This window comes from Parus major, chromosome 26 (genome assembly GCF_001522545.3).
Source record: "Parus major isolate Abel chromosome 26, Parus_major1.1, whole genome shotgun sequence".
Lineage (NCBI taxonomy): Eukaryota > Metazoa > Chordata > Aves > Passeriformes > Paridae > Parus > Parus major.
Window position 1 is genome coordinate 5953993 of NC_031795.1, and position 20515 is coordinate 5974507.

At 52.8% G+C, this 20515-nt stretch overlaps 4 protein-coding genes across 4 annotated transcripts in view; 3 read left to right on the top strand and 1 right to left on the bottom strand.

Moving 5' to 3' along the window:
- C26H6orf132 (chromosome 26 C6orf132 homolog) overlaps nt 1–7615 on the top strand; it is a 15026-nt gene extending 7411 nt beyond the window's left edge. The window contains exons 3-5 of the mRNA XM_015650549.3: nt 873–948; nt 1292–4106; nt 4395–7615. Coding sequence (XP_015506035.1) covers nt 873–948; nt 1292–4106; nt 4395–4497 — 2994 coding nt within the window. The 3' untranslated portion in view covers nt 4498–7615. The remainder of the gene's footprint in view (nt 1–872; nt 949–1291; nt 4107–4394) is intronic.
- A 1208-nt stretch (nt 7616–8823) lies between these two features.
- Nucleotides 8824–13499, bottom strand: WDR77 (WD repeat domain 77). The gene is made up of 10 exons (XM_015650564.3): nt 13288–13499; nt 13016–13201; nt 12787–12928; nt 12666–12715; nt 12313–12383; nt 11922–11976; nt 11604–11675; nt 11405–11513; nt 10882–10950; nt 8824–10556 (listed from the first exon to the last, which is right to left on the bottom strand). Exons 1-10 carry the CDS (start codon nt 13478–13480, stop codon nt 10397–10399), a joined length of 1107 nt encoding a protein of 368 aa, XP_015506050.1. The 5' UTR covers nt 13481–13499; the 3' UTR covers nt 8824–10396.
- A 98-nt stretch (nt 13500–13597) lies between these two features.
- ATP5PB (ATP synthase peripheral stalk-membrane subunit b) lies at nt 13598–16423 on the top strand. Its single transcript, XM_015650570.3, has 7 exons — nt 13598–13714; nt 13819–13861; nt 14303–14448; nt 14922–15085; nt 15535–15660; nt 15780–15959; nt 16275–16423. Exons 1-7 carry the CDS (start codon nt 13687–13689, stop codon nt 16344–16346), a joined length of 759 nt encoding a protein of 252 aa, XP_015506056.1. The 5' UTR covers nt 13598–13686; the 3' UTR covers nt 16347–16423.
- Nucleotides 16424–16438: 15 nt separating this feature from the next.
- On the top strand, nt 16439–20238 carry C26H1orf162 (chromosome 26 C1orf162 homolog). Its single transcript, XM_015650578.2, has 6 exons — nt 16439–17406; nt 18100–18162; nt 18394–18505; nt 18816–18904; nt 19265–19341; nt 19774–20238. The coding sequence occupies exons 2-6, from the start codon at nt 18132–18134 to the stop codon at nt 19831–19833; spliced, it is 369 nt and encodes a 122-aa protein (XP_015506064.1). The 5' UTR covers nt 16439–17406; nt 18100–18131; the 3' UTR covers nt 19834–20238.
- The last annotated feature ends 277 nt before the right edge of the window (nt 20239–20515 follow it).

Genomic DNA, 20515 nt, shown 5'->3' on the forward strand with positions numbered 1-20515 from the left:
GACAGGAGAGGTTTCCTGCTGCTGGCAGAGCCCCGAGCAGAGCCCCGAGCAGAGCTCCAGGTGAGTCAGGCTGCCCGAGTGTCTCGGCTGGGTGGCTGCAGTCACCCGGAGTGCTCCAGGGCCTCCCAGATGTGTGGGCCGCTGAATTGCTGGTGCTGTACCGGCTTCAGGCACTGCTGAGCTCCCAGCACGAACGTGAAGGGAGGAATTGAGAGCGAAACACAAAGCACAGCAGGAGCAGTTTGCCCAGAGCGCTCAGATGTGCTGTGCCGGTTTCCCAGGACGCTGCAGGCCTCAGAGCGGGGTGTTGGCGACTGTGGCAGTGCTTGCTGCACAAAAACACCCCCAAAGCCGGGGCAGCTGCTTGGTGTGAGGGACAGGAACGGTGTGAGGGACAAGAACGGTGTGTGGGACAGGAACGGTGTGTGGGACAGGAACAGTGTGTGGGACAGGAACAGTGTGTGGGACAGGAACAGTGTGTGGGACAGGAACAGTGTGTGGGACAGGAACGGCGTGTGGGACAAGAACGGTGTGTGGGACAGGAACGGTGTGTGGGACAGGAACGGTGTGTGGGACAGGAACGGTGTGAGGGACAGGAACAGTGAGGAGCCCCCAGGGGAATGTGAAATAGCCAAATTCCTCTGCAGCCCTTGAGTCTGACCAGGGGGGAATTGTGTCCATGGCCTGTGCAGCCTTGATCGGTTCACTCATCCCCTCAAACCCTGTCACCAGCAGCTTCCACAGGGACCTCCCTATCACTGCCTGCCCTGGATCCCATCAAGGCTAGTGTTGACAGATTACCAGCTGCTTGTCAGCCCTTTCTCTGATCCCTGGGCTGAAGACTGACAGCTCTGTTTTCTCAACTCTTGCAGAACGCCCAAGAATCCCATGGGGTGGCTGTGCCAACGCCGTCGGTGCCAGAAGACTTTGAGGAAAAGGCAGCTCTTGGTAAGGGATGTTCTCCGTGAGTCCTGGCCAGCACAAAGTGCTCAGCAAGCCCTCAGGGCAGGAAGTGTGTGTGTACCAAGCTCTGGAGCAGACAGGCTGCCCATATATTTTCATGCTAAAATAGAGTCTGCTATTAATTATTTTTTGAAGTAATTGAAAATTAATTAATTCCTAAGGGGTGGGGCAGAGAGGCTGTTACAGTTCAGGAAGTTTTAGACAAGCCTGGCAAGGGGCTGGCTCCCTGGGCAGGCCACTGGCACAGGCCAGGCTGATGATGATGATGATGATGATGATGATGATGATGGAGAGGGGCTCACAGGCTGTGCTCTCGCTGCTCTTGCAGGCTCTGGCTCCCAGCTCAATGGCAATTACCGGATGTACAGCTCGGTGGGGGACCTGCGCCCACAGGTCCTCGATGGGGATGACCTGGATGAAGACATCCCCCCGCCGCCATCGGTACCCCCTCCACCCCCTCCGGCAGCGCCTCTGCCACCCGCTCTGGCCTCGCCGGTCCCTCCACCCCCCGAAATGCTGCCACCCCCGCCACCCGAGATGGTGCCACCACCTCCTGCCATGGCAGCCCCGCCGCCTCCCGCCTGTGCCCTGTCCCCCCCCAGCACCCCGGCTCCTCCAGACTTCATCCCTCCGGCCCCGCCGGGGGTCCGGGACCCCGCGCCCTTCGGCCCCGGCATCTCCAAGTGGAAATCCGAGACGGTGCTGAACACGAGGCAGGCCGATGCCGAGGGGCCGCTCTGCCCTGCCGAGCCCGGGGAGCCCGCAGCCCCCAGCCCCAAGGAGAGCCTGCAGCCCAAGCCCGAGCCCCACCTCACCTTCCCCAGGTCGTTCAAGGTGCCGCCGCCGGCCCCTGCGCGCTCCTCGTCCATCCCAGTGCAGGAGGGCCAGCCCGGCCGGCAGGAGCCCGTCCCCAGGCAGCCTCACACCCGGCCACCCCTCCCACCCTGCTTCACCATCAGACCCGCGGCCAAGGCACGGCCGGGAGAAGCCGAGCAGAGAAATTCCGGGCTCAGACAGGGCATTGGGAAGCCGGCTGTACCCCCTCCTCTGAGCCCCAAGCCGGGCCCAGGGCTCAGCCAAGGGGTGAATCCTGCTGGCCGCCGGTCCCCACTGCCGGGCTCCGAGGGGGAGAAGAAAACAGCTGGGAGAGACTCCCCTCCAAAATCTGAACCTCTCACTGCGAACGACCTGGATCTCCCTCCTCCAGACTACCCGACCTGTGAGGATGACTGGAAGGATGCCAGCAACCTGAACAAGCTGCGGGACGAGCTCTCGGCTCTGCTGCGCTCCCCACGCCGGGAGGAGAGGCCGCTGGAGAAGCCGGCTGCTCCCCAGCCCGTGGACAGCACTCCCAGCCGTGCTGGCAGCCGTGAGCCGGGGCTCAGCGAGCCCCAGCTCGCCAGGAAGGACACGGGGTTATCCAAGGAAGGGGAGAGGGAGAAGAAAGAGGTGCCCAGCAGCACCCCCAGCACCAACGGGGGCTCTCCCAGCACTGCAGTCACCGCCCCAGAGAGCAGCCCTGACACACAGCCCCGCAGCGTGATGACAATCAGGAACGAGCTGGAGGCTGTGCTGTCCCTGAAGAAAGAAGGGAAACCTCTTGTGGGGCTCAGCAGCCAGAAGCAGGGTGTGGAGAATGGCATCAGCACCCCACTGGTGAGGAAGAGCCCCCCTGACACGAGTGACTCAGTGGTGCCACAACCGGTCCCCAGCCTGCTCCCAGCCCCGGTGGCTGCTGCGAAGGATGAGACAGATCACGAGGACCATCCTGCTCCTGCTCCTGCTCCTGCTCCTGCTGCTGGCAAGGTCACAGAGGACGTGAGCCCAGCTCCAGGGTCCCTCAACAGCAGCGTGAGTCCTCCAGACCCACCCCAGGGACCGGCTGAGGAGCCCCCTGCTCCCACCCCCTCCTCACCCCCTGCGTCCCCCGCACAGAGCCCGGCACCAGAGCCCAGCTCGGCCATCTTCCAGTACAAAGTGCACCGGGCTGGGGCCAGCTCGGCCGAGCCACGCTGTGCCCCGGGCTCAGCTGAAGCCCCCTGCCCCGGGAGCTCGGCCAGGAGCCCCCCGGACATCTCAGGAGCGGGGCAGGAGGAGGTGCTGATCCACCCCGTGACGGGGGAGCGCGTGGAGAGGGGTTCACCCATGGCCCTGCTGCTGGCAGCCCGGCAGCGTGCCCAGCGGGGCCGCCAGGGCGGGGATGGGGTGGCCGTGCTGAGGGCAAAGCCACCCCTGAGACTCAGCAGTGCCTCGTCAGACACCACCTCCAGCAGCTTCTTCCGCCACGAGTCCAAGCCCTACTCCTTCACTGTGGTGCCTCGGCCGTCTGCGGCCAGTCCAGCGGGGCCCGGCTGGAGCAAAGCCCCCTCCTTCTCCAGCTCCTCGGAGCAGGGCCGGGCCGGGCGGGCGGTGGGTGAGGCGCAGCCCCCCGGGCCCCGGCGAGCCGCTGCCTCCAGCCTGCTCCGGGGCCTGCTGGACTCGGGGCAGCCGAGCCAGCCCGGCCCAGCCCACCACGGAGTGCCCAGGGAGGAGGAGAACGGGGACACGGCGCTGGACTTCGGGATTATCCCCCCACCCCCCGAATTCAGCAACGAGGCGGACGAGGGTCCCCTCCCGAGTCGGGAGGAGAGCCGCAAGTGCCCCAGTGTCCCTGAGAGCAGCCGGAGCTCGGGCGAGCCGCGCTATTTCAGGTGGTCTGGCTACAGCCGCAGCTACGGGGGCAACCAGGAGCCAACAGCTCCGCTGCCCTTGGAGAAGAGCTGGAGGAACGGCGACTTCACACCTCAGTACCCGGATTACAGCAGCTCCACGAGTTTCCCCAGCCACGGCCCCAACCCACGGCCGCTGATCAAGAAGCGCCTGTACATGTCGGAGCCCGACAGCTCCTACCCCCGGGCAGGGGCAGCCCCCCGGGCCTCGGGCACCCTCTCCTCCTACGGCACCGGGGGGTTCGGCTCCACGGCTGGGGAGGGGTCTCGCCGCCTGAGCTCTGCCCACAGGAACGGCCCCTCGGGCACCCAGGGCAGGCGGGCGTCCACGGATGCTGCTGGGAAAGGCACGGCGTACGGCAGCAGCGGGGCTGACACCAAGTACAAGGGGCAGAACGGGGACTTCTCGCCCGGCAGCGTGCTGACAGGCAGCAGGTACGTGTCCCCTGGGCCCAGCCCTCCCTGTCCTCAGTGTCCCTTGGAACCGGCCCCGCAGCAGCGCTGGGGCTCCAGGGCAGTTGCTGCCCCTTGGCTCCTGCTCGCTCCAAGGGCAGTGAGCGTTCTGTGGCTCCTCCCTGTGCCAGCTGTGACCCCAGTGCCCGTCTCCCTCCCTCCCCACCTCGCTGAGTGGAGACACGAAGTGATAAAATGATCATTGCGGTACTGCCTGAACGCCAAGGTTAGCCTGGGCTTTGTGTGAGTTCCCCTCTGTTCTCCCTGCAGGCCTGCCCACGGCACCCCGCACTACGGGGCACCCTCCAACACCTTCACGGTGAGGCCCGGGACGCGCCAGCCCATCTCCTACACCTACCAGAGCCACCGGTAGGCCGGACCTCGGGGCCGCCCCGCCGGCGTCCGGCTGGCAACGGGCGAGAGGGTGCCTGGCTTGGCCTTCTCTACGGCACCAGGGACGGTCCCAACCCAGCCTGAAAATGCTCCTGCTCGAAATTGCTGATGGAGGTGGGGAACGAGCCCGAGACTCGGACTTATCTCAAAAGACTGTCGAGGAGAATTGTTACTGCGGAGGGCAGGCCGCTGCCTTGTTACATGAGCAAACGTGCTTTCCTTTTTTCCCATTTTCCCTCCTGGATTATTGTCAGAATTGCAGACTGATAGGCCATCTAGGAAAGCCAAAGAGCATCCTCAGCTCTCTTTAAAGAGCATCACCACTGGAAAGATTGATTGCAGTTTGTTTGTTAATTGGTTTAACTCCAGCATGTTTGGGAGCAGGGAGAAACCGGCTGAGAGATGTGCACAGTGGAAGCAAAGCAGTGTATAGCTAAATGTCAGGGATTAAAATAAGAATGTGAGGCCAGTGGGATAGGAGGAGATGCCTGGATCCTGAGCCTTTCTGTCCTTCAAGAGTTTGGAGCGAATCAATTCTGCCTTAAACCCAGCCCTGGGCAGTCAGTGCCTGTCCTGCCGAGCAGGGCTCCGACCCCTCGTCCAGGAGCTGCTTTGGGAGCAGGAGCCTTGCTTTGCTGTGCCTTTTGGTCACTGTAAATGTTTCTGTTGGTAATTATTCCTCGTGGAAGGAGGCTGTGAGGCCTGGCTGGATGGCTGTAAAGCACTTTGGAGACAAAGGTCATGGAGCAATCCTTTTCCTTGGGCTGGTGGGTGTCCACCACTCGCCCAGGTGCTGTGCTGCTGGTGCTGTCCCCGAGGGGTCTCTCGCCACATCACAGCCCTGTGACCCCAAGAGTCCTTATTCTACTTATTCTACTGAGATTGGCTTCCACGTGCCTGCTTTGAAGCTCAATTTCAGTGTGTCTGTATTTATCCTGGTGGCATGTGGGGTGTCTGCAGGGAAAGGAGCTGGCTCCCGGTGCTTTTCCAGGTGCTGGATGTGCAGAGCTGCCCCTGATTCCCACTGGTGGACACAGGGCTGGGAGCTCGGAGTAGCCTTAGAGGGTTTCAGCTTCCAGAGTGAGCAGTGGGGTCTCACGACAGCTGACCTGAGTTGTGAATAATTCCTGAAGCTAGAAACAGAGAATCTTCCTCCTACGTAAACTTGCAGAAAATCACTGTAAAATAACTGTAAAAACTTGTAGAGAATATTTTCTAATCACTGGCAAACTAAAAGCACTTTGAGACATGAGTCTATTTTTATGGAAAGCACTTTCTATTTTCAATGCTATAAATCCCACTGGTTCCACTCCAGCTTGCCCTGCCTGGCACACACCTGGATGTGGCCTGCAAGCAGATCTTGCTCATTCAGCTCAAAATCAGGGATAAATTTTCCTTCACAGTTGAATTCTCAAAAGTTATCTTGATATTCGAGTCATGTCACTGGCATTCTGTGTTTTGTGTTATTTCCATCTTTACCTAATAATTTAACATCCCTTTCAGATATTGCAGCAGCTTTAAAGTATTCTGAACTTTACTTTGCTGTGAATAAAATGAAAATGCAGATACAATATTCAGTCTAACAGCTAATTCAAAGGACATTTTTATGCCAGTAAGTCACAGTGACTTGGAAGATTTCCATTGTTCACCCCAGCTAATATTGAAATAATAGGCTTTAAATATCTGGGTGCTGGAATATTTATGGAGAAAAGTGACTGTGGAGTAATTATAAGGACATTTAAGTGTGCCAAGTGTCTTGTGGAATGCCACCTACCCTAAAACATGGAATTTTCTCTATGCAAGGAGCATCTTGAGCATTCTCATTCATTTGTAGAAGTAAATCTGTGATCCTCCTTCAGGGCCTTTAGGGTCATGTTTTGCTATTGGATGAAGTTTCACCAGTTTAGCTTGAAAGCAAACAAAGAAGTCTCTTTGATAACGTTGCAATTTAATGGGTTTTTTTTTCTTCTTGATAGTTTTTGGTGTTTTTTTTTTTTTTCAAAATAATAAGCTATAATTGCAGATGAGCTCTCAAAAACAATTTTAAGGCTGGATGGGCAAGTTCAGCTTTTGATACTGACTTTGCCCAGAAGTGGTGAGGGCAGGGGGTATGTGTGCAATTTTCCACCTCAAGAATTCTTCCAAATTACAATCTCCCCAACACAAGTTTGTTTGCTTTTTTTGTTGGTTTTTTTTTTTCTTTGTAGAGAAAAATGTGACACTCCAATGTTGGCACTTGCTTTAAATGTCACATTTACTACTTCATCCAGACACACAATTCATGTGTAGCTGAAATATGGTCTTAGACACCATGGAGTGTGTCACTTCTAGCAGACATAGTTGTTTTAATTAAGTATTAGAAGCGTGATAATAGAAGTCAGCTTTATAAAATAGCCATTCTTCACTCAAGAACACCATTCTGGGACTGCACAGGGGCTGGCACTGAATCAGGCTGGACTCTGCTTCCAGTTGTAGGACTGGTTAGCATGCAGGCTTTCAGCAGCAGAACACTTCTATTCTTCAGACCCTTTGGACTATCCCTGCTGCTTTTGAATGCCTTCAGCACATTCTGGTATTTCAGAAACAACTCACCATTGATTCTGGGGCTGCTGTGACAAAGGAACCACTGTCAGAGCTGTTGGCAGCCAGAGCACTTGGGGACAGTGAGATCTCTCAGGAGGTGAGGACTGCAGGGATGGGGGAGAGCCTCCTCTTCCTGGGGCAGGTAACTCTGTCAGGTTCTGGGGATAAACTGCTCCTCGTCCTGCTCCTCCCAGCTCTTCCACTATGGAAATTTAGCAACAGAGTAAGAAACAAAACTAAGGGGTGTTAATGGAGCAAAGCACCCTGCCTCAGCCCAGTGCTGAGAGCAATCCTGAGACCCAGTGTGGAATTATTCTCACTTCACCCTCTCTGATGCAGTGTGGTAATTCAAGTTGTGATACAACTTAAATTATCCCCTGCAGCTGCCTCTTCCTCACAAGTTCCTGCTAGGGGAGTGTAACAGAGCTTTAGCTGTAAAGTATTGAACAAAGTCTTTTATTTATAAGTGCCATTGAACACCAACCTTCTTGCATTAAACATTTCTGGATGTTTTATTGCATGTGTGGTATGACTTTTTTTAATGTTGCTTACACAGTCTTGTCTGCTGGAGAATTGAGAAGTCTGCACGTCCTTGAAAGGATGGGAAAATGTAGCTCAGTAAGGTTTGAATTTCATCTTACCTAGAACTTGGTCCAATTTCTCTGAGCAGTTCATCCAAAGCCTGTGACCATTTCAGTGTTTTAGAAGCCCAGTCAAGGCATGAAGGGGCAGCTGAGCCCCAAGAGCTCTGTCACTCACACCCAGCTGGTTGGGCAGGCTGGCACAGGAGCAGATTCTATAAATAGTGCTGGGCTTGGAGCCCTTCATTAGGGAGAAACTCTCATACCTGTTACAGGTCCCAACTCGAATGCTGTGCCCAAAGCTGCAAGCACAGTGAGCAATGCAGGCAGCAACACAAAAGGTTTCTCTGCTGCTCTCCACTCGGAATTAAACTGATCTGCAATCTCATCTCCAGCCAGCTCTGGCTGCAGGAGCAGGCTGGGAGGGAGGAAAGGGTGCCATGTGTGCCTTGAAGCTCCTCCTGCAGCCACACTGGACGTACCCAGGTGGATGTACCCAAACCCGAATGGGGTGTGGTGCAGGGACAGACCCCACACAGTTCCCTGCATTCCCTGGCAGGGAGCTGCAAAGCCAGCAAGGATTGATGTGGGATTGATTGCTGGTGTTCCTGCTACACTGCTCACGTGTCTGTGACTTTACTGCAGCCTTGCCAGCACTGGTACAACACCTCTGCTCCAAGCTGCAGCCCAGGAGTGACTCCTGAACTGCTGCTCTTCTGTGCTTCTCTCAGGAGTGGAAAACCCCAGGTGCAGGTGCTGCAAGCCCCAAAAGCAGCTGCTCCTCCAGGCAGAGCTGGGCGGTGCTGCTTGTCCAGGGCAGCTGCTGCCATCCTGTGGCACCACAAACACCTGCCAGATGCTGAAGATTGAGGGTTCTTCAGTCTTTAATTGTAAAGAAGTTTATTTATCACCAGGTCTTATTTAAGACCAGGAGTCTTTTGCCAGGGACTGCTGTGTTTTGCTCAGGTGTGGCAATATGAGCTACCTAATATGGTTTAATGTCTGACATTTGAACTTTTCTTTTTAGCTGTGCATGATGGAACCCCAGAAAGTTTTTTCTAGAAAGAAAAACTTCCTGGAAAGCAGCAGGACCCAGAGCCTGTCTTGCACCAGTGCCAAACAACTGTAGTACCCTGGCATTGAACAGGAATACGGTGAACATTTATTTAAGAACAGTTTTAATATCAGGGACTGAAATCACAACTTGAAGTGTGTGGATGATCTCAGCTTGCTCTTCAGTGCTACAGAAGTGGCCCAGTGAAACTTAAACCCAGTTACAAATGAAAACCATCTTCCAAGACGACTGTTTCAGAACCAGCACAAGACCTGTTTCAGTACAGCATCACAGGTCCCTAACAGGGGACTCTGCTTCAAGGGGTATTTCTGAGGAAATGTCTATTTTGATCATCATTTACCATTTCTTGTCATACACTGCTCTAGAACAGGAAGTTGCTGTGAACATCTGTATGACACAGGAATTTAAAAAGCAGCAAGTGAGGTTTACAAAGAGACAAGTACAGAGCCTGGGGAAGCTTAGTCTGCCTAAAAATTCATTGTAGGCTTTGCACAACTAAACCTATGTGTATGCAGAGATAAAAACTGGAAGCAGTGTACATTTAAGTGCTGCTATCATGCTAAAGAACTGGGAGTAACATTCATTTCAACACTATTTTTGTTTCATCTGTCAGGACTTGCTTAATTCTGTCTAGGAAATACTAGGCCAGACCAGGGCATACCTAGAGCAGCAGCAATGCATGCAGAGCAGTGACCTTCTCCACGTAAACATGTTCCAGGGAAACAGCTGAGTCAGAAATGTACGTGGTATTTGACAAAAACACCTCTACAGGTTCTGTGGAGCCTGGTTTGGGGGTAGGGGACTGTCCTGTCCCCTCAGTGCCAGCACAAGAAGTCACTTGTCACAAGTGCATGGATCTGGGTTATCACTAAGCAGAGTCTGCAACAGGAGCAAGCAAATGACAACTCAAGTCCTTAGTCCAGTTTTTCCCTCACAGAAACCTTTTGTTCACAGGTCTCATCCTTGAGGAAAGCCTTCAGCACAGAGATGAACCGTGGTGTCAGAGCACAGCACCTGCTCCCTGCTCAGGATTCCAGCACCATGCCAAAGGTGTTGGGCTCCAGCTGGGAGCTCACTTCACACCAGTGCACCAGTGGTGCTCACCAGAGGCTCCAGGCTGCCACTGGGGCTGAATCCTCTCCACCACGTGCTGCATTGAGGATGGCACTGGAACCCTTCTAGCTCTTGAATCCCAACAGGTCTTTTCATTCCACCTGATTTACAGAGCAAAGAACTGCTCAAGGGTGAGGATCTCCCATCTACCCAACAAGAGGTGTGTTCCTAACCTCCCCCAAAAGCTGCTGTTAATTCCATGGGTAGTCTGGAGAACTGAATCAAGTCTTTTTGACTTTATTATTTTTTTTTCATTACACCTAATTCCCTGTCTCTCCAAGTCTCCTCTGTGCCTGAAGTCAATTTTTTTCTGAGTAAAACCAAAGTCTTTTATTACAGGAGAAGCTACTCCTGAGGAGAGAGCTTGTATTGTAACTAACTTATGCCTAATTCAAAATTACTACAGGAAGCTTCTCAGCCACAAGCTTTGAGGCAGACAACAGACCCCACACTCCAGCTCACACACCTGTGACTTCAGCAGAATCAAAGTGATGCCAGCAAGGAACTTGGACCACGAGTTTATAAAACTATTCTTTTACACAGTTGATTCCAGAAGCTTCACCAGCTGGGAGGGGAACAGTGTGATGTAAAACCTGATGATCCCATCCAACTGTAGTGAGCAAGGCATCATCTGAAGGAGACCAGGACAAGCCTTTCACAAAGTCTCGATGAGAGCGGTTTCTGAACCTGGAAAACACCAACACTCCATCAGCCATCATTAGAGAGGGTGTGGGCCTGGGCAATCCCTAACTGCTGGTTTGATATAATGATGCTCCTTTATTCAGGAACATTTCCACCTCCAGGTTGCCCAGAGCAGCTGTGGCTGCCCCAGCCCTGGAAGTGTCCAAGGCCAGGTTGGACAGGGCCTGGAGCAGCCTGGGACAGTGGAAGGTGTCCTGCCCATGGCAGGGGGTGGAATGGATGATCTTTAAGGTCCTTTCCACCCCAAAGCATCCTGTGTATTAATAATTAACTCAAGAAGAGAACAGCAGTATGTTCTGTCTGTACTTACACCTCTGAGAGGTCTGAGTCAAGAACAGCAACTGAACAGTCTTCACTGATGGAAGCCAGTAAGGGTGAACTAGAGAGATGAGAGCACAGTTAGAACAAGCAAACACAACAATTTTTAGGGATAAACTTGTGAACAGTAGAGTTCTTAGTGATCCTGACCCAGGTACTGCAAATTAACTCACAAAAATCTTACAAAAATGTTTCCATCAGCATCTGGCAGGGTGCCTGTACACCGAGTGGGAATATTCTGAGAGTCTGAAAGCCAGTGATCCTTCTTTAATCAGAGGTGACTGTAATGAGGAAAATCCCCACGGTGTGTGGCTCAGTAACTGTGGAACTGCAGAGTTCTTGTCATGGACATTAGCACATGTCACAAGTGAGATGTTGCTTGGTTTTACTCTATTCCCTGCTACAACCTCCTTGATAAGAGGGCCAAACCTGGCACTCTCATAGGTTTCACTCCAAAATAACTAAAGCTTTTAAGGGGATGCAGTCCCTTGTTCTGTGCCAGAATCTTTCAGTACCTGTGTGCAGAGAAAGCAAAGCCTGTGATGCCTTGGGTGTGCACAGCAGCGCTGAGGGCAGAGTCAGGATTCTTTGTGTCCACCAGTGCAACTGTTCCACTTTCATCACCTGGGAGAGAGGGGGGATTGAAGTTACCAGCAGAAACTGTCCTGTGAAAACACCCACCGTGATTTTCCTGGTGAGAGTCCAGGTTCTTACCCAAGACAAAGATGTCAGTTTTCTGTGGATGCCACATGACTGAGGTAGGGAGGTAATTACAGGCACTGCAAACTGCGAGGGAAGAAATGGGTGAGTGTGGAAGGAGGCAGCACAAAGATATTCCTCATCTATCTCATTTAGCACTGCTCCTGAATCAAGACAAGTGTTTTAAGCTTATTATACTTCTGTGACAGTGTTAGATCTCCTTAGGTTTTAACAGGCACATCACTAGATTTGGAGTTAGAAGTCAGGCATAAAAGAATTTATTTCTTCCAACACAAACTCATGCAGAAGCAGTGAGTGCACACAGACACATACCAATTCGGGTAGCTGGTTTGGGGCATCTGGTGTCCCAGAGTAAAATTCTGTTGTCCTATAAATCCAAAAGGAATGAGAAGAATTTTACAATTTCTTTGTGGCATAAATTCAGGTTCGCTGCTGACTCACAGGCAAAATGTCCCTGCCTTTTCCTCTGGGTTAAAATGATGCTGTCATTAAGTGCAGCCTTCAGTCATCCCCAGGACAGAACTAGGAGCTCCCAAGATTTGATATAAACCTGTAGGAATCAGCTTGGTAAACTGATTATAAATTTATCAGACTAGAACACTGCAGTAACACAAGAGGTGGTTTCTAAGTGCATTAAAGTGTAAACAGCTAAAGTTAAATCTCATTTTAATGGGGTAGGTTTAGACAATAGAGAGAGCTTTACCTCAGCACAGGACAGGAACACAGTGTCCTTACCAGGACAGGAAGCCACACATGTCACTGCATCGGAGTGAGCTACCAAAAGCACAAAAGGATAAAGAGCCTCAAAGATTGTATCCAACTTTCCCATGTATTCCCAAGGACCTCCAGAGGCACAGCAGTCTAACAGTCATGCCCAGACCCGGGATAACTCCTGCTCCAGCAGACTGCTTCCTACCCAAGTGATGATGAGCAACCACAAGTCCTTGTGACACCCCTGAGCTTGAGGGAGCCAGACAGGGGCTCAGGGGGAAAGGGTCACAGTGGGAAGTGAAGGGGTTTATAAAAAAGGCCAGAGAAGGCCGGGTTGGCACTCACCTCTGTAGGAGTGCAGCACCATTTGCTCCGGGATGTCCCAGACCTTCACGCTGGGGACAAGAGCGAGCAGTGAGCGCCCAGCACAGCCCGGCCACACGGCCGCCAGGCTGGGGACACTCACCAGAAATCCCTGCCCCCGCTGACAGCCTGGCTGCTGCCAGCCAGGACAGACACCGATGTCACGATATCATCGTGCTCGTATTTACAGAACTTGTTCACGATGAGGCTCTCGTCCTCCTCCAGCTCCCACAGCTCCACCGCCCCTGGGGATGCAGGGGAAGCTCGCTGAGGACCGGGGAACGGGGACGGACACACCCCAGCCAAGGAAGGGCGGCATCCCCAGCGCTTACCGGAGTCGGAGGCCACGAGGATGCCCCTGTCCGCCAGCCAGCACAGGTCGGCGACCCCCGCCTCGGTCTGCACGCCGGCGGTGCAGAATCCCTCGCTGGGGGCGCGCCGGGGCTCCGCGAACACCCACAGCGAGCCGCTCCAGCAGCGCCCGTTCAGCCCGGAGGCGCCCAGCAGCAGGGCCCCGTCTGCGGGAGAGACACGAGGGGAGGCGCGGGGACCCCCGGGCAGCGCCCGCGGCTCCCGGGCCCCGCCGCGCCCCCCGCCCCGCTACCTGCGCGGTAGTGCGCGCGCTCCAGGTGCCGCTCCATGCAGGCGGGCGCGTTGGGCGGGATGTTCCACTCGGAGGCGGCATCGGCCGCGGGCTCCCCATCCACCGAGGCCGCGGGCGCCGCGGTGTCGGGCGGGGCGGGCGGCGGGGCCGCCTGGGGCAGCAGCGGCGGCGGCGGCGGCAGCGGCTCCTCCATGGCGGCGGCGGCGGGGCCGGCGGCGCCCCCACGTGCCTCCCGCCGCCGCCTCCTCTCGCGAGAGCGCCCGCCCCCCGCCCGCCTCCCCGCGCTCTCGCGAGAGCCGCGCCGCCATCTCAGCGCCCGGCGGCGGCGGTCACCGAGCGGGACGAGGGCTCTGCGCCGCCGCTCCTCACGGCCCTGCCCCGGCCTTTCCCCGGCCTGCCATGCTGTCCCGCCTCGTGCTGCGCGCCGGTGAGCCGCGGGGAGTGCCGCTGCTCGGGGGGGAGCGGGGTGCCGGGCGGGGGGTGCCGGCCGAGCTCTGCCCTGACGCGCTCTCTGCCCTCTTGTCCCCTCAGCCCCCGCCGCGCTGAGGGCGCTGCCGCCGCCCGTCGCCGTGGGGTGAGTACCGGGGACACCGGCCGGGATCTGTGCTTAAACCGCCTTATTCTGCCGTTTTGTCTCTTTATTTTCTCCATTCGTGTTGTGGGAGTATAAATGACGGACGGTGGGAAGGAACTTCTGGAGGTTATCTAGTCCCACCCACTTCCTGGGAGGAGGTGTGTCCAGTAAACGCCACCTTCGAATCACGGAATAGTTTGGGTCGGAAAGGACCTCAAAACTCATCCATCCTGCCGTGGACAGGGACACCTCGAGCAGGTCCAGCCTGGCCTTGGATACTGCCACGGATGGGGCAGCCAAACTTCCCTGGACACCCCGGGCCTCACCAGTTATCTACTTAATTAGAAATGTGTTTGAGCCTTATCTAAGGGTGGTTTGGGGGACTAGTTCTGTCTGTTTTTTAAATAAGAACTATACTTGAAATGTTCTCCTTGTTCACAGGGTGTTGCACACCACAAGGCCACTGCACACAACTCAGCAGAGTTTGGCACCTGTGCCACCTCTGCCTGAGAAGGGAGGAGAAGTTCGTCATGGTTTGATCCCTGAGGAGTTTTTCCAGTTTCTCTACCCTAAAACAGGAGTTACAGGTTAATATAGACTTTTACCGTTTTTAGCTGTGCTTACATGGTTCTGCTCACCAGTTCTGGCTGCTGAAAAGGTAAAATATTACTAAAAATGAGTATTCTGCATGTGCAGGTTGTGAAGAACAATCCAATGCAGGACTCCTGGCTCTAAAGTTAGACACCTAAGAGTTGACAGAGTTCCACAGGCTTGATTTTATAGAAAGATTTAATTGCCTGTTGGTCCTTAAAACATTTAAACAGGAAATTCTGCATGTTTCTGAATGAGCAGAAGCAGCAGGTCCCATGTCAGGTGAGGACCTAGTGAGATTCCTTGTGGCACCTTTCCCAGGTGGAATTGTGGCTCTTCTTCTTGTCCTGGTAAAATAGAACACTTCTCCCTGACCTCGTGAGCCTTTAAAGCACTCCCTCTTAGGTACTTGGGTTTACTGAGCCTTGTTATGCCTTATGTAAGTAATGCTGCTTTGTTTTTCCTGTAGGGCCCTACATGTTGGGCACTGGCCTCCTGCTCTACCTTCTTTCCAAGGAGATCTACGTTGTGAACCACGAGACAGCAGCAGCTGCCTGCATACTGACAGTCATCATTTATGGCATCAAGAAGTTTGGGGCTGATGTCGCTGCTTTTGCTGACAAACTTAACGAGGTAATGGAGACTCAGTAATTTGAGTTTGCAGTCGTTAGTCAGGAATGGTTTTATTAAAGTACAAATGGCTTTGAGCTGCCGGAGGGCAGGGTTAGATGGGATATTGGGAAGGAATTCTTCCCTGGGGGGTGGTGGGGCCCTGGATCCCTGGCAGTGTCCGAGGCCAGGCTGGGCAGGGCTTGGAGCAGCCTGGGGCAGTGAGAGGTGTCCCTGCCCATGGTAGGGGGTGGGATTGGATGGGATTTCAGTTCCCTTCCAGCCCAAACCATCTGGGATTCCTTGACTGATCGTGAGCCCTCATTCTTCTCTGTTGCCGTAACCTCAGCCGTGGCACGGGGCAGTTCACACAGACATTTCTCTCAGCTTAATGCAGCATTTCAGGATTAATTGCAGATCACTTGTTTTCCTTGCACCTGACTCTGAAGCGTGGAGTTCTTTCCTTCTTGCAGGAGAAAGTGGCCTCAGCTTTAGCCATGAAGAACGAGGCCATCCAGACCCTGCAGACGGCCATCGAGGAGGAGAAGAAGGAGCAGTGGCGGGTGGAAGGCCGCAGTTACCTGTTCGACGCCAAGCGGGTGAGCGGGGCAGCGCTGCTGCTGCTCAGGCCAGGGCAGCCTGCCCTGCTGGGGTCCTGCACTCCTGCCAGAGCACCTTCTGCTGCCAGACTGAGCCTCTTGTCTCCTGCTCCGTGCAGAACAACATCGCCATGCTGCTGGAAACCAACTACCGGGAGCGCTTGCTGATGGTGTACAACGAGGTGAAGAAGAGGCTGGACTACCAGGTGGCCATGCAGAACCTGAAGCGGCAGAAGGAGCAGGACCACATGATCCAGTGGGTGGAGAAGAACGTTGTTCAGAGCATCACACCTCAGCAGGTACTTGCTGGGTTTTCCCTGCTTTATGTTTTAGGCTGCACTAAGATTTGCTGTTCAGGGATCCTGGCTCAGGAGGTGATGGGTAACCGTGGCCAGGGGTGGGACTGGATGAACTCTGAGGTCCCTTCCAACCCAAACCTTCTGGGATTCCATCAGTCTGTGCTTGATTGGATCTGAATTTCTGACCTCATGAGCTGTAATTGCATCCCTCTTAACAAGTAACTTGTAGGTCTGAGAAGGTTTCTCTGAAATGTACTTTAATGTCTGTTTTGCTTGTTGAACTGTCTGCTGAGGGCTGTTTCCTGTCTCTTGCAGCAAAAGGAAAGTATTGCCAAGTGCATCCTGGACCTGAAGGCGCTGTCCAAGAGTGCCCACGCAGCCGTGTGAGCAGTCTGAGCCCACTGACATGTCCCAGTACCTCCTCTGTGACTGTAAAATCATTAAACAAATGAAAAAACCTCTTTGCTGTGTGTCACTAGCAGCAGTCCCTGCCTGTTTGTGTTTGAAGTCACTGGATGTTCACACCAACCACCGCAGCTGGTTTTTGGTGGGGCATGAGCTGAAACCACAGTGTGTTGGGTCCCTTCTTTGGTCACGAACACTTCAGAGATACAGAACTTCACAGAGGAAAATTCTGCTGCTGAATGTGTTTCAATTCTGTGTGAGAGCAACCTGCTGTCCTTGTACCCATGTCCTAAAATCAGGATTTGTGCTCCCATCTGCCTGCTGGAGGGGCTCTGGGTGAACGTTCTGGTTCTCTAAAGGAGCTGGAAATCCCCTTTCACCATAAAGCCTCACGCAGTGTTGAAAGGGTTTGGGTTCTGGGAAAAGTGATTGGGCAGGAAATGTGTCAAGAGCTCTGAAAAGCTCCCTCAGCTGATGGCCATGCTCAGTTTAAAGCAGGGAAACAGGTGAGTTTATTCCACAGCAGTTTTCCTGGACTTCCAGAAGTCTCTTGATGTTTTCATAGTTATCATTTCCCTGGAGGAATTTCAAAACTCCAGAATCCCAGCAGAGCACAGCCATGAATAAACTTGTGCTGTGTGTGCTGACCTGTGACTGATGTGGTCCCTGAAGCCGAGAGCACAGACTGGGGCGTGCCTGTGATCCCATTCCTCAGGGAACAAGAAACACGGTTTTCTGACACCCTACACCACCAAAATGGTTCCTTTAGAGCCAAAACCTTCCTTCAAGCCAACCTGAGCTGAAACTGCCTTTCTTTTTTAGATAAACGGTTCCAGAGAATGCAGGTGTCTTTCATGGTTTCCTGTTTTCTGTCAATTTAAATAAAAAAAGTGAAGTTGCTCAACTTCCACAATTGTGTAAACCCACATCTGATTGACATTGGAGCCTTTAACTGGTGTGACAGATTCTTCTCACTAAGCAAGTGGTTAAACTGGAGTGCTGACACTTGGGGAGTTTTCCAGCAGTGTTTCCATGGTGGGAGGTAAGGTGGAGCTGGATCATTTCTTCTTTTATTACTGCAAACCCAGCAGGCTGTGAGGTTTGGTGTGGGAAACTGGCAGCTTTCATGGTTTGACTCCCCTGGAACGTGGTGACACTGGGGTGCAGTAGGAAAAGAGGCAGCAGCAGAGAACAGGGTGTTTATTTTCATCTTGTAGTATTTTTATGTTATTCACAATCCGCAGTTTGAAAATCACGTGGTGAGAAATGCCAGGATTTTGTAGTAAAATATCTTTAAGGATCCCTATCAAGATTCCACACTGTCCTAGAGTAAAAGAAAAATTGAGAAAAGAGTTACTGTTCCTGTTTCAGTGGGAAAAGTCTCTTAAACATCAAGAGAGGAACTTTGAATTCAAAGCTGCTTCAGATTATGAAAATGTTCACAGGGTTTTAGCTACTGCAAAATGAATCCTGTAGGTGCTTTTTGGTTATTAAATATCCTCCATTTTCTGGGTGGAGACTGCACCGTGCCCCTCAGGAGCAGTGAACTCTGTTCAGGATCAGGACACTGGGCAGGGGTTGATGCTGAGGAGCTGCCAGAGTTGAGTGGCTTTGTGCCACTTTTATAAGATTTCCAAGAAATTAATAAAAGCTAAATCAAGTCTTTTGAGTTAGGATGACAGGTTTGTTCTGCTTATGTGTATATGTATATAAATATAACTCTTTTCCCTTTCAGCTTCTCTTCCTGTCAGTTAATGCTTTGAGAGAATGGGAAGCTCTTCCTCAAGAGCAGCTCCAGGTATTTTATTTTTGAAGGGATTTCCTTGGCTGCAGTGCTAAGGTGATGTGGGGCTTTGGGGAAGAACTGCATGGCTGCCTGCCACAGTCATCATCTGAGCAGCAGAATTTTCCTGTCTGCTGGTTCTGTTTCAGACAGACTGTACAGACACAGCCCCCATGTGGTTCCAGTGCTACTGCAGAAATTTGCACCTTTTAAAAAAGTTTGTGATTATTTTTTTTTCTATTGCAGTTGCACCAGGACCCATTTCCACTACTACCACTGTCCCCAGCACTGTCCCTACCACCGTGCACACCCCTGCAGTTGATTTCAAAGATGCAGAAATGAGATGCTGGATTAATAAGTAAATGCTGCACCTTTATTTCCTGACTTCAAACCCAGAGTTCCCTGAGACTGCAGCCTCCTTCTGCAAGGGAAGGGTTATATATCACATATTTAACATCTTGGGGGGTTAAAACTTGGTTAGAATTTCCCAGTGTGTGCACTGCATGGGTGATTCCTAGAGATGCTCAATGCAGATACACACATTTTAATCTCCTGGGGCTGGGGATAAATGTCACACTCCATAAAGTTTGGTGAATTTGAGCACTATTGGTGCTTCAATCCTGCTGTTGAAACTGGGGATTCTGACAGGATTTTCTGTGTATCAACAGCCATGAAATACTGTTCATGTCACTGGCCTTCATCTCTGGCATCCTCCTGACTGTCCTGATTTTTGCAATCATCACTCTCTTCAGGAAAAGTGAGTGCCACAGTCGAGGGCATAAAGTGGCTGAAACAATGTCTGCCTTGAACAGCTCTGAGCAGCTCATCCCTGGCAGCAATTCCTCATCAATCATCCCAGCAGTGCTTTCAGGAAAGAGTTAACTTTGCCACCGATGAGTTGTGGGGGGTTTTGTTGGCTGTGGGCTTTTCTCATCCCAATCCTGGCCAGACTGAGCTCCTCAGTGCCTTTGATCCTGTTCCAGCAGGTGTGCAGGGCCTTTGCTGTGCAGGTCTGTGCCAGAGCTCACACTCAGCTGTCACCTCTCCCCACCTCCCTTGCACTGCTGTCCCCAAACACCGTGCAAACAGCTCAGACTGGGACCCCTTTCCTTCCCAGATTATAAAAGATCCCACCAAAATTTACAAGAGGAATCTTTCTCCCAGATGGCAGCTGAGGAATCTCTTAGGTGCCAGGTAAGTGTCACAACTGTGGTTTCTAATGCCTTATGAAGATATTTCACATTCTTGACAGTGTGGTAAATATTAATTTGGGGTGGGAGGGAGAAAAGTCACCTTTGAGACTCAACTGTTACTCAGCAGTTCTTTTGTCAAGGAACTTCAGGGTTTCTGGGGCTTAACCACTGAGGAGGCAGGTTAGGAGAAATCTTTTTAAAGGGAAAGCATTTCTGCAGTTTCCCTCTGTGATATTAATTCTTTGGAAGTCCCTAAAGGAGACTTGACCCAGAACCCTGAGCTCTGAGCAGTGGGATGAACCAGCATTTACCAGTTTCCCCCACTGGCTGCTGATGGTGTGGAGTGTTGAGGACAAGTGAGAAGTGGGAAATTCCTGCTGAGCTGCAGTGCTTGTGCCCTCTCTGATGTCTGTGTTTTCTCTCACATCCCCAGAATGAAGTGACCTACAGCACTCTGGTCTTCCAGCAGGGCCGGACACCACTGCCTGTGTGAAGAAATTCCAAATGAAATAAAAGTGTTCCCACTTTCTGGGCATCACAGCTACGAGGATCTTAGAGCCAGGCCTGCCCTGGGAATGCCCTCATGCCCTCTGTAACACAGCTCTTTTTGTAGTAATGACAGGAAATTGTCTCCTGTTCCAAACTGGCTGCCAACGGCTGCAGAGGGAGAGTTTCTATACAGGATTTCCTCATCTGTAGAAATCTCCCTGCCCTTGTCAAGTTTCCGTTTGTGAGAGCTACCAGAGAGAACTGAGAAATGAAAATGTTTCTCCGCATCTATCCACGTGTGCTCTCGTGTTTCCCTTTTCTGTCACCAACTCTAACATTTTCCACATCGTTTTTGATTGCCAAGTGCTCTGATGAGCTATTTTCTGTTATTAAAGTGATGATAATGAAATGTTTGGATGCAAATCTCTGCTTCCCGGTTGGGTCCCCTGAAAGAAACGCACAGTCACAGTGTGACAGCCGAAATCCCTGGGAATGTTCATTCACGTGTCATTTCCCGCAGTGCTCTGAGTACAGAGTGAGAATCGTTCCCTTTCCAGCGGCTGCGGGAGGTTCCCACGGGCGGCTGTGGAGGAGCGGAGGAGCGGGGCTGGAGGAGCGGGGCTGGAGGAGCGGGGCTGGAGGAGCGGGGCCGGAGGAGCGGAGGAGCGGGGCTGGAGGAGCGGGGC